The sequence below is a fragment of the Mustela erminea genome, chromosome 2 (assembly GCF_009829155.1).
Source record: "Mustela erminea isolate mMusErm1 chromosome 2, mMusErm1.Pri, whole genome shotgun sequence".
NCBI lineage: Eukaryota > Metazoa > Chordata > Mammalia > Carnivora > Mustelidae > Mustela > Mustela erminea.
Window position 1 is genome coordinate 3,825,985 of NC_045615.1, and position 13,500 is coordinate 3,839,484.

Here is a 13,500-nt window from a genome sequence, read left to right on the forward strand (position 1 = left end):
CATATCGGCATTTAATCTATGACATTCAAGAAATTGATCCGCTGCTAACTTCATGTTCAGAAAGTCTCGTTCAAGAAGTTTTCAAAGAATAACAATGAAAGACATTGGGGAGAAAAAAAAAAAAAACCAATAAAATGTAACACTTTATTTTTATTATTATTATTTTTTTATCTTAGAAGGAATTCACCAAAGGCTTCATATTATGCTATGGCATCTTTAATTATAAAAATAAGCAAATAAAATAACTTGCATCTGTCATTACCATGATATGTTTCATAACCTTTATATGCACATGGAGCTTAAAAATGTAATTTAACAATAAATAATGACATATACCAGATATGCTCACTGTTTATTCCAGTACTCAGCCAAAAACCTAAATATCATTTAAATTATAAATACATAATGCAAATATAATGGCACAAAAATGTCTAAAGTGCAACCAAATCACAATAGAAGAATCATGCAAACTGGTCTAGGTCAGCCCCCGAATCACTCTGTGCAGCAAACACAAGACGAAGCTTTGGAAGTTTAGGGGGAGTTGGAGGGAGTGAGATGGGATGGGGAAAAGAGAAGCAAAAAACTAGCAACATCGTGAGAACTGCTTCTTTCCATATGTGTAGAGATATGTATTATAGATACATTTAGAAGTATCATTGTGGGGAAAAAAGGGGGGTACCACGGTTTGAAGAGGTCATAGCAAAAAAAGAGATTCTACTGGATTGAAGTAAGAGAGAATTTTGCTAGGAATACTCGTGAACTACTTGTCGCATTGGGGTCCTGGCTTCGTGGGTTTGCGAAATGGACACGACACACAAACTTGAATAGCTTTTCTGGTTCGAGAAGTCAGCCTTGCCTGGGGGTGGGGGGCTAGGAAGGGGAGGGGGGGAGGATCAACTTAGCGTATGATCTACCTGATTTCCAAGAGGCTAAGGCAGTGTCCATATGTTTGGGGACCTGGGGATGGGACAGTTCTGAGTATAAAAATGCTCGTAACAATCTGATGTCAGCACGCTTAGAGGCTGTGTGGGGACAAAGGCAGCAGCGTGTGTGCTGCCGCTGGGTCTGCTGTGATTGCTGTTGGTCCTTGAGCAGCACATTACTGCTTTTAAAGGCTTTATGGTAAAGTTGTATTGCTTTTCATTTTTTCTGGAGATGTGCCCTCCCTCCTCCCACCAGGATCCCTATCACTCGGTTTGGTCAAATCTTGAGTTTAACCTAGTGAGAGTCAAGCACCAATAGTTTCTACCTAAGCGAGTTTGGAGTGGCCCTTACAGTCCTACCCCTCCCCCCTCCTCCTCCCTCGACATTGACCTTTGGTGGGCAGTGACACTCTTAAGGGACTGTTGGGTTCAAGGACAGTGACCCTGAGAAACTACTGTTGTTCATAGATAGGTTAATCATTTGGCTTTGGTGGTTGCCATCTTGTAAACATCACGGCAGAAATAATCAAACCACCAGCTCTGTTTCCCTCTTTCTTTCTTTTTTTTTTTCTTTTTTTTCTTTTTTCTGTTTTTTTCCCCCATTTTTTTTGTTTTTTTTTTGTTTTTGTTTTTGTTTTTTTTTTGTTGTTTTGTTGTTTTTTTTTTTGTTTTTTTGTTTTTTATTTTATTTTATTTTATTTTGCGATCCTACAGAGATGGCCCAGCTGCCAGGACTACTTTGGCAGACAGTGTGCTACAGGACGAAAATGTAAGAGGAGTCTATTAAGGCTGGACAGCCCAGGGTTCTTTATACCACCTCAGCCCCAAGTCCCAGGAACTGAAGACCCAAAGGCTGACTGACTCGTTCCTACTGATTTAAGGGAAAGTCTCCCACACCATCATTGTTTCACCGATGAAAGATGGCGGGCGAGTCAGGAACTGCCACTTCCCAAGGTAGAGTAAGGCCTTATCGAACTGTAAGTGGTCCGAGCCCAAAGGGATGCTCTTTTGGGTTCCTGTAACTCCCGGCTGGACGTGACAGAGCCGTTTCAGGAGAGATCAAAGTCAAGAGTAGCCTCTGGGTTGAGGTGGGCTGGGAGATTAACATTTTACCTGGGGTCCTTCAGACAAACCTGTTGGTTTTTCCTATCTCATACAGGCCCATCTTAAGTTTTGATGTTGAATAAAACTACTTCTACCCCCTTAGTTATAAAAAAGGCCACAAGGAGCATTTATGTGGATATCTGGAAGTGAGATAGTTATTCCATTCCCAGGAAAAGAAAAATAAAGCTAAGTTACAAAACTAAATCTATATGCAATAAAGTTATTATATACTGCTTTGTTTAAGCAGAGTCCTCTGGAATTTATGTACAGTACATTAGTTTTCAGCTATTTATATTCCACAGTTAGACCTTAAGATTCTCTGGTTTTTAAGACAATTGTTAAAGATACTTTTAAAGCTCTGAGCAGTTACAGTACATAAAGATGTTAGCTTTTTGTTTTTCATTAGATGCAAGAAGATGCAGGCTCATACCCCAGTTGAAGAGCCAGGCTTGAGCCATTTGGTAAATGTGTTGGAAAGGAAATGACACACGGCAGGGTCAAGACCGTAAGACACTAGCTCATGAGAGATCAAGAATTCAAACGCGACATTCATATTCGTCCGTGGCCAGCACAGATTCATCACACGAATTCCGTTGAACACCTTTATGGGCATTTCAGACATGCATTTAAATTAAGTCGCTTCTCATCAGCTAACTCTACTGGGGCAACCATCCTAAAAGGGCTCCACAGCTTCCAATGACAATGACTGGGCCTTACGTGAATGCTTTGTGTTTGAGAGGAGTTTGAGGGGGGCCTGGGGAAGGAACGTGATCAAAGAGGGTACTTTCTCCTGCCGAGAGGCAGAAAGAGCACACATGTTCTGTCTGTGGGAATGCTGCCATCGCAGAATGTTGGGATATTGATTACAGAAGCCTCGTTTCATGCAATTTTCTGGAAGGGGAATAGAAAATAGGAACTACTTTAAAAAAAAAAAAAATCAAACCAGGCACAGTACACTCAAAGTCGGTGTGTGAACACCTTTCAAATGAAGCTAGTCTGGCGAGGCTGTGAATGCCTCTCCCTGCTTATGCACTCTCATGGGAGGTGCGTTTGATATGGGAGGGAGAGGCCGCCTCACCTCGGAGGTTCCGGAGGAGGACTTTCAGCTTCTGCGGCTCGCTGGTGCGCCTCCTGTTGAAGTCAGCTCGCGGGTGTGTTTGGGCACAGTGATCTGTCTGCAGGATGTGAAAGAGGCTGGCCATGTTGGGCCCAATTTTCTCCATCAGGCTGTCTCTGATGGTGCTGACTGTGTCTTCGTCACATTCCAGGAGGCTTCGGACAAGCCTGTTATAGTATCTGCATTGGGGAAGGAGAGCACATGCCACAGTTAATCAGGGAGGGCGAGGCAGGCCGGGCCTTTCATCCGGGCCGCAGCCAACACCCATCCCAAACGGCCCAACCATGCAAATCTGGACCGGTCATCAGCTGAAGATGGCCCTCGCCTCTAACTTCTGTGCAGGGACTTCTTAGTTTCAGTGCATATGCGTTTAATGCCCAGGACACGTGGGTCACACTAGGAGAAGGACTGGCTGCCAGGGATGTCTAACAGTTCTAGAAACAGCCCAGTCACAGAGCTGGAGGGGATTGCAGAGATCATTCAGTGGCTACATTGCATCATCTCATTTTATCGAGAAGAGAGGAAGGTGGGAGAGCTGCAGTGACTTGTCCAAGGTCATACGAAGGGCTAGTGGTAGAAACAGGACTTTAGTTAAATACAGCAGGAGGTGAGCCCAGCCCTGGCGAGACTATTAGATGAGCAGTCACTCGCGTGCATTTGCAGGTATTTTGATGGATCTTTGCAATCTGCTTTTTGCTCGGTGGTGTGTGTGCAGGTGTAGGGGCACACGACGGTTTTGGATCAAACTTCTATTTTTAAAGGAGGCCTCTGCCTTCAGTGTCTAGTGCATTTTTCTATTCGATTTAACTTCCCTGCCGTACACTCCGTTAGTCTTGATAATGGCCATTGACCCATTCTCAGTCTTTCTTCCAAGGGACACTGTAGTCAGAAGGCCAGATGCCAGGCAATGAGGACCCTGAAATGGAAGCACTGGGAGGTTTCTGCTTCAATAATTCCAAAGCCTTCCCCCACTGCTCTAGCTTTTGCTGGCCTCTTCCTCTTTTGAGCATTTTACGGACAATTGGTTAGCATTCCCTGCTTGACTGTCAACTTACTGAAGGCGGGATTTGTGTCCTTATTCCTTGTAACCCACATGTGCCGACATCCTAGGGCTCTGTTGCCTGTTCACTGTCCATTTGATGATTTATTTTGTGGCCACGAAGGAAATGGGGAGTTTGAGAAATAATAATCCGCTTCACTAAGTCAGGATTCCAGGAAGAGAAATTAGAGGTAGGTGTGCTCAACTTTTACCCAAAAGCCTTGTGTTTGGTATCAATCACCTTCATCCAAGGGGCAAGTGCTTTAGGCACTCAGAATGCTGTGGCTAAGCATTATGGCTCGGGCACAGACTGTCCCGACAGCTTACGCATTACTTGTCCTGCTCATCGGGGAGACAGTTCAGGTAATTTTTCAATTTGAGTTGGGATGTGTTTGCTCCATTTTGAGGTGGCACTGTAAAAACCCATTAGCTCCGTGTTCACTAATAAGAGACTCTCCCGATGACAGTGACCTACGTATTTATGTGGAGAGACTCTCTCCCCAGAGGAGCCTGCGGGTCGCTGGGGCCACAAGCTCTTCCATGAAAAGAAGGCTGTTTATTTTTAACTCACCTCACAGAGCCCAGGATCAAACATCCTTCCAGAATAACTTAACCCCCCAGAGAGGTCCTTTCAAGGATGTACGGTAAACAGAGTGGAACACGGGTAATGAGGCAGAGCGGTCACCCTCCCGTGAGCGAGCAGAAGGAAGGTGGGGGCCGCAAGCGAAGAGCTGTTGTCTGGGTCTCGGACACAGTCCTGGCCCTACCCCTCCCACGAGGGAGGATTATATCCAGCTGTTGTTAAAATTGGGATTCTCTGGCACAGAAACACATTTTCCAACCCTTTGGAATTATAAAGCACATGAGTCAAAGCAGATCTCACTTGGATGGGCAAATGGGGAGAAAAATGGTTTTGGAAAAACTGAGAATAAACTACTTTGTACCAACAGCTTCAGATATCCTCACACCCACATAGATCCCCAGGCACCTCTTTCCTCTTGGGCTCTGCGAGGACATGGGTCCCCTTGATCTCTGTGTCTATTTCGCAGGGTGATTAGATCTTACAGAATAAGGTTTCTGATCTCTCACCCTCCTGACCCCCAACCAGGACTTTAGAACTTAGAAGTTAACCCTTCCACTTCTAGAAAGAACCGTCCACAACAGATTACACCCTCCCTGCTCCCCGAGATGAACTGCAGAAGATGGTCTCTCCTTCGCTCAACATTGAAAGTTCTTGCCTGGACGAAGACGTCTAATACCAGTCACGAAACTAAGCCTTGCCTCTTTAAGGCCACATGTGTCCCTTGGGCCCCACTTTGTCAAAGTGCCTGCTCTCCCGGTCTGAAGGCTTCTATCTTCCCTACTGCCTTCTCTGCTAGCCCAGAGAGAACACCTATTCTTGGGGTTTCCGGATGATGGCCTTGCCGGCCTGAGCACCCTAGTGACTCTCCCCAAATCTACCCTTAGCTTCTCTCGTGGAGCTTTGTGACCCCAGCAAGGGCAGGCTAAGAGTGCTTGTTGGAATAGAAGATGACCATAGCTCCATTAGCAGCCCCTCCAAGTCTGGGAAACCTGTCAGCCTGTCAGCTGACTTGCCGCTGCCTTGATGTCCGCCTCATTGGCCAGAGCGAGCGACAGTTTAATCCTCCACCTCTCCATTAAGGGTTGGAATACACAGGAAGGGCGCCGACCTCTTGGATCATGTAGATTAAAAATGAGACAGATCTTTCCTATCTAGAAATCACCAAGTGAGATTATTTAAGAGACTGTGTCTCCAGCAGAAGTTGACTTGGCAGTTGTCACATATTTAATTGAGTACCATCTTGTACCAACTGTTAATGTCACTGTAGCTGTTGGAAAGATGTGCCTTCTCTTTGAGAAGAGAACGTACACAGATGTAATCGATCACCAAGGGGCACATTTACTCGGTTCTCCTTGGTATTATTTTTTGTTTTTTGTTTTTTTTCTATTTGTAGTCTGCTTGGATTGTGCATATTTCCTATAGGTTCTACTCGTTGCCATTTTTGAAGTAGGACTCAAATGGCTTGGCTCAAGGCCATCTGTTTTCTAGGCCCATCTCTGTCGTTCAATAGCTGCGTGACCTTTAGCGGGTCACTTTCCTCTCTGGGCCTCTGTTCTTTAAATCAGCACAATGAGGCATTTAGTCTAGATAACCTCTGTGATCGTCTCCAGCTATGATATTCTCTGTTTCTAGGGATTTGATATCTATGTTCTCTCTTAATTTAACAAAGATGGGGCGGGTTGCTTTAGGACCATCTTCTGGAGGAAGACTTAGGACTAGTTAAGGAGGTTCTTTCCCTCACCTTTACAGGGGATGGCGGGATGTGCGGCGGGGACTCGGTGGGCTAAGTGTTCTGACCACCCAGCCCGAAAGGACCTTTTAAAGCATGTTTCTTTTTCCCACTATGAAAATTCCCTCACAGACTTTTTTTTTCCTGGTAAAGAATACGATCAGATATTCTCCATAGCTACTGCTTCAGCCATGCCTACCCAAATACACACATACTGCTTAGGAACGTTCTGTGTGAGGGTTTATAAATAGTCCTTTGTTTCCCTTGATCAATATTATTCTTCTGTTTCCTGTTCCCTATCCATGCCCTAGAGAGCTGGAAGCTTCGTCAGTTTTCCCACTCTGGATCTGGATTGGTCTGATTTCTTCCCAGGCCTCACACTGCTCTGCTTGCCTGATCCATTTTTGCCTGCTCTCCCTCATGGTTGAGAGAGCGGTTTGCAAATTCAGCAGGGGGGTACCTCCAGCTCGCCCTTCTCTTCCGAGTGCGCTTCTCTCACGGAAAACATCCCTGTTCTGGCTCCTGGTCCAGTCACAGGCATTTGGATTCTCCCAGGCCCAAATCTCATGCTAGATAAGTCACAGGAAGGTGGAATGAACCTGTAACTACTTCCCTTCACAGTTCTGTGCCAACTGGCACAACTTAGTGTGTATCTGTGGTGGGGCAGAGGCTGGGAAAGCAGGATGTTTCAGAAGAGTGAGGAGCCTAAATAGAGCAAACCAAGCCCAGCAGGGAACCGGAAATCTCTACAGTTCTGAGCAGGAATAATATTAGCCAGTGGGAATGAAATACTTGAGTAAAGAGCTGCATGGAGGATTCTGGTCTTCAAGCGATGGCCACTTTCCCCCACTTTCCTAATAAGTGTGATTTCCCTGTGATGGAAAAGGAAGATAACAAGACTCCTTGTGACCATTTTCTCAAGGGGATAAAAAGGAGACCCTCCTTAAAAGGGATAGTGGCCTGGATTCAAAACTCCTATTACTGACCTCTTCTTAGATACTTAGGATCACATAGGGCAGATCTATATCGTCCTTTCTGTAAGACCTCTCCCTTCATAATGGAAGATATGACCTCAGTTGAAACAGAGAGGTTCATAATGCCTTCAGATTGATTATATGCTGTATTATAAGTCACAAATTGTCACGGGATCCTTAAAGTTCTAAACTCATCACAGTGGCGTTGCCAACATTCCCCTGCCCCCCAGTTGTCACACAAATACCTACTCGATCCTAGCCCCTGTCTACTAAAAATTCTCCCCTCCACCCCCATGGTGAAGGGAGTCTCCAACACTTAGCCAGGGTTGGATTTTTTTGTTTGTTGGTTTAGGTTTTTTTTTTCCCCCAGTCTTCAGATTTAACTAGATTCTTCTTAGGAGAATTTTAAGACCAAGGTCAATATCAAGAGATAGGCCATTTGAGATAAATGCTGGATTTGATTTTCTTGTTCTGAAAAAATCAGGTAGGACCCATTGTCACTTCCAAGTACCGAACCAACAAACTTATAAATTGACATGAGGTTCTGAAGAGCACTTAATGTGTAGGTAAGTGTGAGTCAGAAATTTTACAAAGTTTTAATGTCAGGGGCCTTAGCTTTTCCCTGAGGAAGAGCTACTTTTCCCGTCCTCCAGTTGCATATACGTGCCTGACTCAATCACTGGTCAGCCCTGGGAGGCTGTTGCCACTGTCAGAAGAAGGGTGGCAGCACCCAGCTAGGAAAGCAATCAGGGAAGTCTGAATTAGGCCTCAGGTGGTCCAGGTAACATGCAGTAGGACTCATCTTTGTCAGTCTGTGCAGATTTGCCTGGAGTGTCAAAGGATCCTAACGCATCAGGCCTGGGAGTCAAGTTTTAGGCTGCAAGGCATCATAGTAGACTGAACTTGTCCTGCCCTCACTGTCCTTGTCCTGCCTCCACGCCAGCCCTATGAACACCTCTCTCAACTTCATCACAGATGGGAACGCCTGGCTCTTGCTGGGAAACCTTGTAGGCCATGGAACGAGGGTGTCAGCCTTCTCCCAGCTGGTAAAGACAGAGAGCCAGCGGCACAGAGAGGCCGGTGCTCAGATGTGACTAGTTCAGTGGCTTTGGGTCATGGGACAATACCGAGATGAGAATGTGACCGAGTAGTCATCCGAACACCATTGCAGGAAATCTTGGACAAGAGAAAGGAATAATACAGACCTGGGAGGGAACATGGGAGTCATCTCGTCCAGCCATTTCACTTTTCACAAAGGAAATCTGAATCCCAGTGAAGTGACATGGCTTACCCTGGGGCCACCTGCTGAAATACCAGTTTGGGCTTGGGACGGACTCAGAACTCAGGCAGATTTAAAAGTCTGCATTATGACATTCGATCAGGGTCTTAATAATGGTCAATTGTATGGTGCATAGCCATAATTTCAGTCAAATTTGAGGTCTCACAAGCTTGTTTCCATGAACTTCCCAAATCCTTTCCTGCTTATGGTGAGAAACTGACAAGGAAAATGTACCCAGGGAGGCTGCAGATGAAGCTTTCTATTAGCTGCATGGAAAGACTTTTCCTATAATAGTGAGGAAAAAAAAAAAAAATCCAGGCTGCTTAAGCTGTCACAACCAATCGCAAACATATTTTTTCCTGCAAAAGCTGGGAAGGCTGCAAGCTAAAATAAGATCCTGACTGTGGCAATTAACCCCCTTCTATGTCTGGTTCTGCCAACGCCCCACCTCCCCCTCCCCCGGGTTCCCCCTGCCCCATTGCAAAAAAACGGACTCATTCTGTACCTATTGGAGAAGTGGTTGGGGAGCTGGACGACCTCGGTGATGGCTTCGGGGTTCCGCTTGGCGACACTGCACACGTTCAGCTTGCTGTAGCATTCCTCTTGCACCTCAGCAATCATCCTCTGGAAAGTGGAGCACCTCCGAATGGCAAGGAAGACCTTGGAGGTGACCCCATTGGCGATGCACTTTAAGCTCTCTTTGACAAATGCTTTTCCCTGCCAGGCAAGGGATAGAGGGAGAAGCTTTAGCTCGAGCTGGCCAGAGAAGACAGGGCATACCAATGTGGAACTTAAGGGGGTTTGCCTTGGCCGCATCTTGTGGCCATCGGTATGTCCTCGCAGTGAGAAAACTGCATGCTGCGACCAGGATAAAAAAAAAAAATGTCCCCATTCTCTTTGCCTACTGGCTGAATTGGGCTCCACAGAAATAATGAGACAGGGGAGAAAAAGAGATGAGCCCTAATCCACCACCCTGCAGCTTAACAACAGCCATAAAATGGCTTTGTCTTCTTGGGATTGAGACTTTGATAACCCACAAGCTGGTATGCCAAGTCCTACAGTGCGGAGAACTTCTTTGTTCGAAGAACGTTTTTATTTCCTCTTGAAGAGGCAAAGATTTTTCTACTCGTCACCTGTCCCTTATAAGACAGCCTCTCTCGGCGCGGTACATTCATGCGTTAGAGTGGGTGGGGAGTGTCGTGTACAGAACCGACTTTCTGGCCAAAAACGCGCGTGCGTGTGTGTGCGCACGCTGGAGTTGAGAATTTAGGCTGAGGAGGCTGAGAAGCTGAGCAAGTCGAACACGGTGTTAAAGACAAGCAGCCCGCGGGAGGCATGGGTCAAGGTCTTATTACCTGAGTGTCAAATTTAGCCGCGCTGTACAAGAAGGATTTGCAGATGTCATACATCCCATCTGTGTCACAGGTGGAGTTTTCCAGGCAGGCAAAGGCCCCACAGCCGACCTGCAGAGCACTGTTGAGGCAGCGAACCACTTCAGCTGAAAGAGACAAATCCACCCAATCTGGGTCAAACGTGACGGTGACTCAGAGGGGTCGAGGTGGCAAGATTCAAGGACGAGGGGTCAGAAGAACGCCTCTTAGACATCTGCGATGGGGCCAGGGGAGGGCCCCATTCAAAGGGGGTGGGAGTGGAAAGAGTGGGGCGGGCAGATCCTTTGGCTTAGAAGACCAAGACCACGTGGAAGGAGAGGCAGGGCGTGAGTGCTCCCTCTTGGCCTCACCATTACATACAGTGCGGCTAGCTGGAGAAGTAAGGTCAGAGTCTGCGAAATGCAGGTGCTTGAAGAGCTCTGCAGCATCAAAGGGCATCCCCTCAGAGCCCGAAAGCACTGGAAGGCAGGAGGCGATGGCTGGCGGTCAGGTTTACCAAGTGGAAGGGCCAGGGAGTCCATTTGGCTCCGGAAAAATGCACTCCAGGGTAATGAGAATGGAATTTTAGCCTAAGTGGCAGAGAAGAATTTGCCAGGAGTTCATCTGGAGACCCTTCCCATCGAGGGCTTTGAACTTACCTTCCTATTGGCAGAAAGGGATCTGGTCCATTCATGTTTGATCCCAACCCCCACCCAGGACAGTGCTTAGAGGTATGCATAATCTCTCTCATATTAAAAGCCATTTCTTTTTTAAAAGAGAAACACAGGTGTGGAATAACAAGGCCAAGGCACCCCTTGTGCAAGACTGGAAGAAAAACCGCAAAGAACTTGCATGAGGCTTTCTACATTCTGGATAAGATCTCCCATAAAAGTAATTTCTCTCCTACAGAAGGGGGGTGTTCTGGCAAGCAGCTCGGCAAGAAATGATCTGCAGCCTTCATACCATAGGATTCTCCTCTGAGATCAAAAGCATGGTTCGGTTAGGCTTCCCCTCCCCCTCCCACCACCCGCAGCCTCTGGGATGTTACAAGTCATTTCCCTAATTATATATTTCCACGGGTTCAAATTATAACTTTGCTTTAAGCAGTTTTAATATGCATTAGGGTTGCTATTGTTTTAGGCAAGCTCGAATTGTGAATCACTGCATTTCTATAGCAACTAAGTACAAAAGGAAGTGAAGCAAAGCCCTCCTCTAGGCAGGGACCTGTGCTCTTCGGAGGGGAGCGTTGTCTGCAGCATTTGGACACCTGCGAGCCCATCTTTGCTGACAGTTGGGGGAGAGGGGCCGGCAATGTTGGAGGAGGAAGCTGGACAAGGGAAGTCAAAAGGCAGAGGTGTTAGTGCCGGCTTCCTAAGGATTCTTGTCCTCTAGAGCCAAGATAATACACAATTAACTGCTCTGGGCGTCAGAACCAGAGTGAGACCTTCCCCTTGAAGAAACTGCTGCTATGTTTCCCAAATACTCTCCCTCTGGCCCTGGGCTGCACGGGCAGCTGAACGAAGCACAAGAAAGCCGGGAGGAAGAGAAGGAGCAGTGTCAGGGGTGGGAGTGTAGGGTTTTCTCTGCATCTGCCCGGGATTTGTCAGACTTGAGGGCTTCGGTTCCATAAATCTGTCTGCAGAGGGAGCTTTCTGTGTGCTCTCTGAAGGGGCAAGGAAGTCCATTTATGGGGTCTTAAGGGTGAAGGAAGGGGTGGGGGGCATCAGACAAATCATGTCTCACCTTAAGATCAGCTTCGGCTTCTGGAAAGTATAGAGAGCGCTTTGAAGCATGCCAACATTCAAGCCTTTCCCCGCCCCCTTTCCCCCCCTCCCCCAAGAGGGTACGTGCCAGATTTCAGGCAATCAGGCTAGGCTTATGCAATGAAATACCCTCAGCAGAGCGCCCAGCTTCTTCGTTAGTTGCATGCAATTTATTAAACAAAGGAGCTCCACTTCCTAAGGCTATTGGATTACACTGGCAGTTTATTGCCATCAGGCATGAAGCACATTTATTATCAAGATCAGCCGTCACAGACACAGTTGCAAAAGCGAGAGGCAAATGAGGACAGCTCTTTGGGGGAGAAACCGGTACTGGGTTTGCCGCTTACCTGAGTTCTGAGCTGCCACCCGGGATTTCCTGGGGCTCACAGAATCATTCTGCTCCACCTCATGGGTTGCAGAAGCACTGATCACCAGCACCAGAAGCACTGCTGAGTTTTGGAGCATTCTCTGAGAAGTTTCCGCTAAGTTGCTGGGTTTTTTTTTTTTTTTTTTTCCTCTAACCACCCCCCCCCATTCCAATTTACCTCTCCCGGCTTGAGTGAAGATGTGGATCTGGATACACTGAGGGCCTAGGTGAGGATTTGATGAGGATTTTTTGTTGCTGCTGATGCTGTTCCTGCTGACGCTTTGCTGCTGCTGCTGCTGCTGCTGCTGCTGCTTCTGCTGCTGCTGCAGTGGCGGCTCCTTGCACCTCTGGCTTTTGCAAACTGGGGGCCCAAGAGCTGCACCCAGGGATTTTATAGCCGTTCTTATCGGTCCTTAGGATCAGGGACCAATCAGGTCCTTCAACTGGTCTGGCTAGCCAATCCGAGGGCACGCTCATTGGGCTGGAGCTGTTTGACTTCTTAGAAATATTTTCCAGCAAATTAAAAGTACCTGCTGCCAATGTTGTACATGTGTGTGTGTGACAATGTGCGCATAGATGTGTGAAAAGCTATTTTCGTGGAATTAAGGGATGACTGTGTATTGATTGAACTAGGGGAAAATCATGAAAATCTCAACAAGGTGCTTTTGGAAATCATCTTTTTTTTTTTTTTCCCTTTTTTCTTTTTAATGAGCTACTGGTGGGGGTGGGGAAGGGAGGAGTGGGCATCATCAGCAGGATGGGTAATGTGGTCTCTTTGGATTCTAATTTAACCTCTTGATAGCAGTTTTGGTCTGATTTTACCAGCTCGTAGTCTCTGTTGTGAGCTACACGCACAGTGCTGTCCCCCTCACTGGTACATACATGAGGGTCTGTGATGCTCTCTGGATGCATCTGGGTGTCCAGAGCTCTCACTCACATATACGAGTCCCCGAGGAGGGACAGATGTGAGTGGAAGGGCCCTGATGGACTGGGATAGGACGGCTCTGAGCTGTGGTCCCAATCGCTCTCTTGACTAGCTCTATGACCGTGGTCAAGTCCTTTTTCCTTGTTCTGCCTCTGTTTTCAAATCTGTGAAATCCGCACACTGGAGTCTAGCATTACTTACATCTCTAAAGCTATGATTCTCCAGTAACGCATATTAACCTCGAGTTCATCTTTTAAGTCACCAGCATGACTGCAAACAGCGGGAGTGTGAGTAACCCTAGGTACACACATGCACACCTCCGCGGCT

The 13,500-nt window shown here is 46.9% G+C and overlaps 1 protein-coding gene across 1 annotated transcript; it reads right to left on the bottom strand.

Moving 5' to 3' along the window:
• Positions 1–2,916: 2,916 nt before the first annotated feature.
• Positions 2,917–12,616, bottom strand: STC1 (stanniocalcin 1). Its single transcript, XM_032332185.1, has 4 exons — positions 12,229–12,616; positions 10,104–10,246; positions 9,254–9,465; positions 2,917–3,323 (listed from the first exon to the last, which is right to left on the bottom strand). Exons 1-4 carry the CDS (start codon positions 12,344–12,346, stop codon positions 3,053–3,055), a joined length of 744 nt encoding a protein of 247 aa, XP_032188076.1. The 5' UTR covers positions 12,347–12,616; the 3' UTR covers positions 2,917–3,052.
• Between the last annotated feature and the right edge of the window lie 884 nt (positions 12,617–13,500).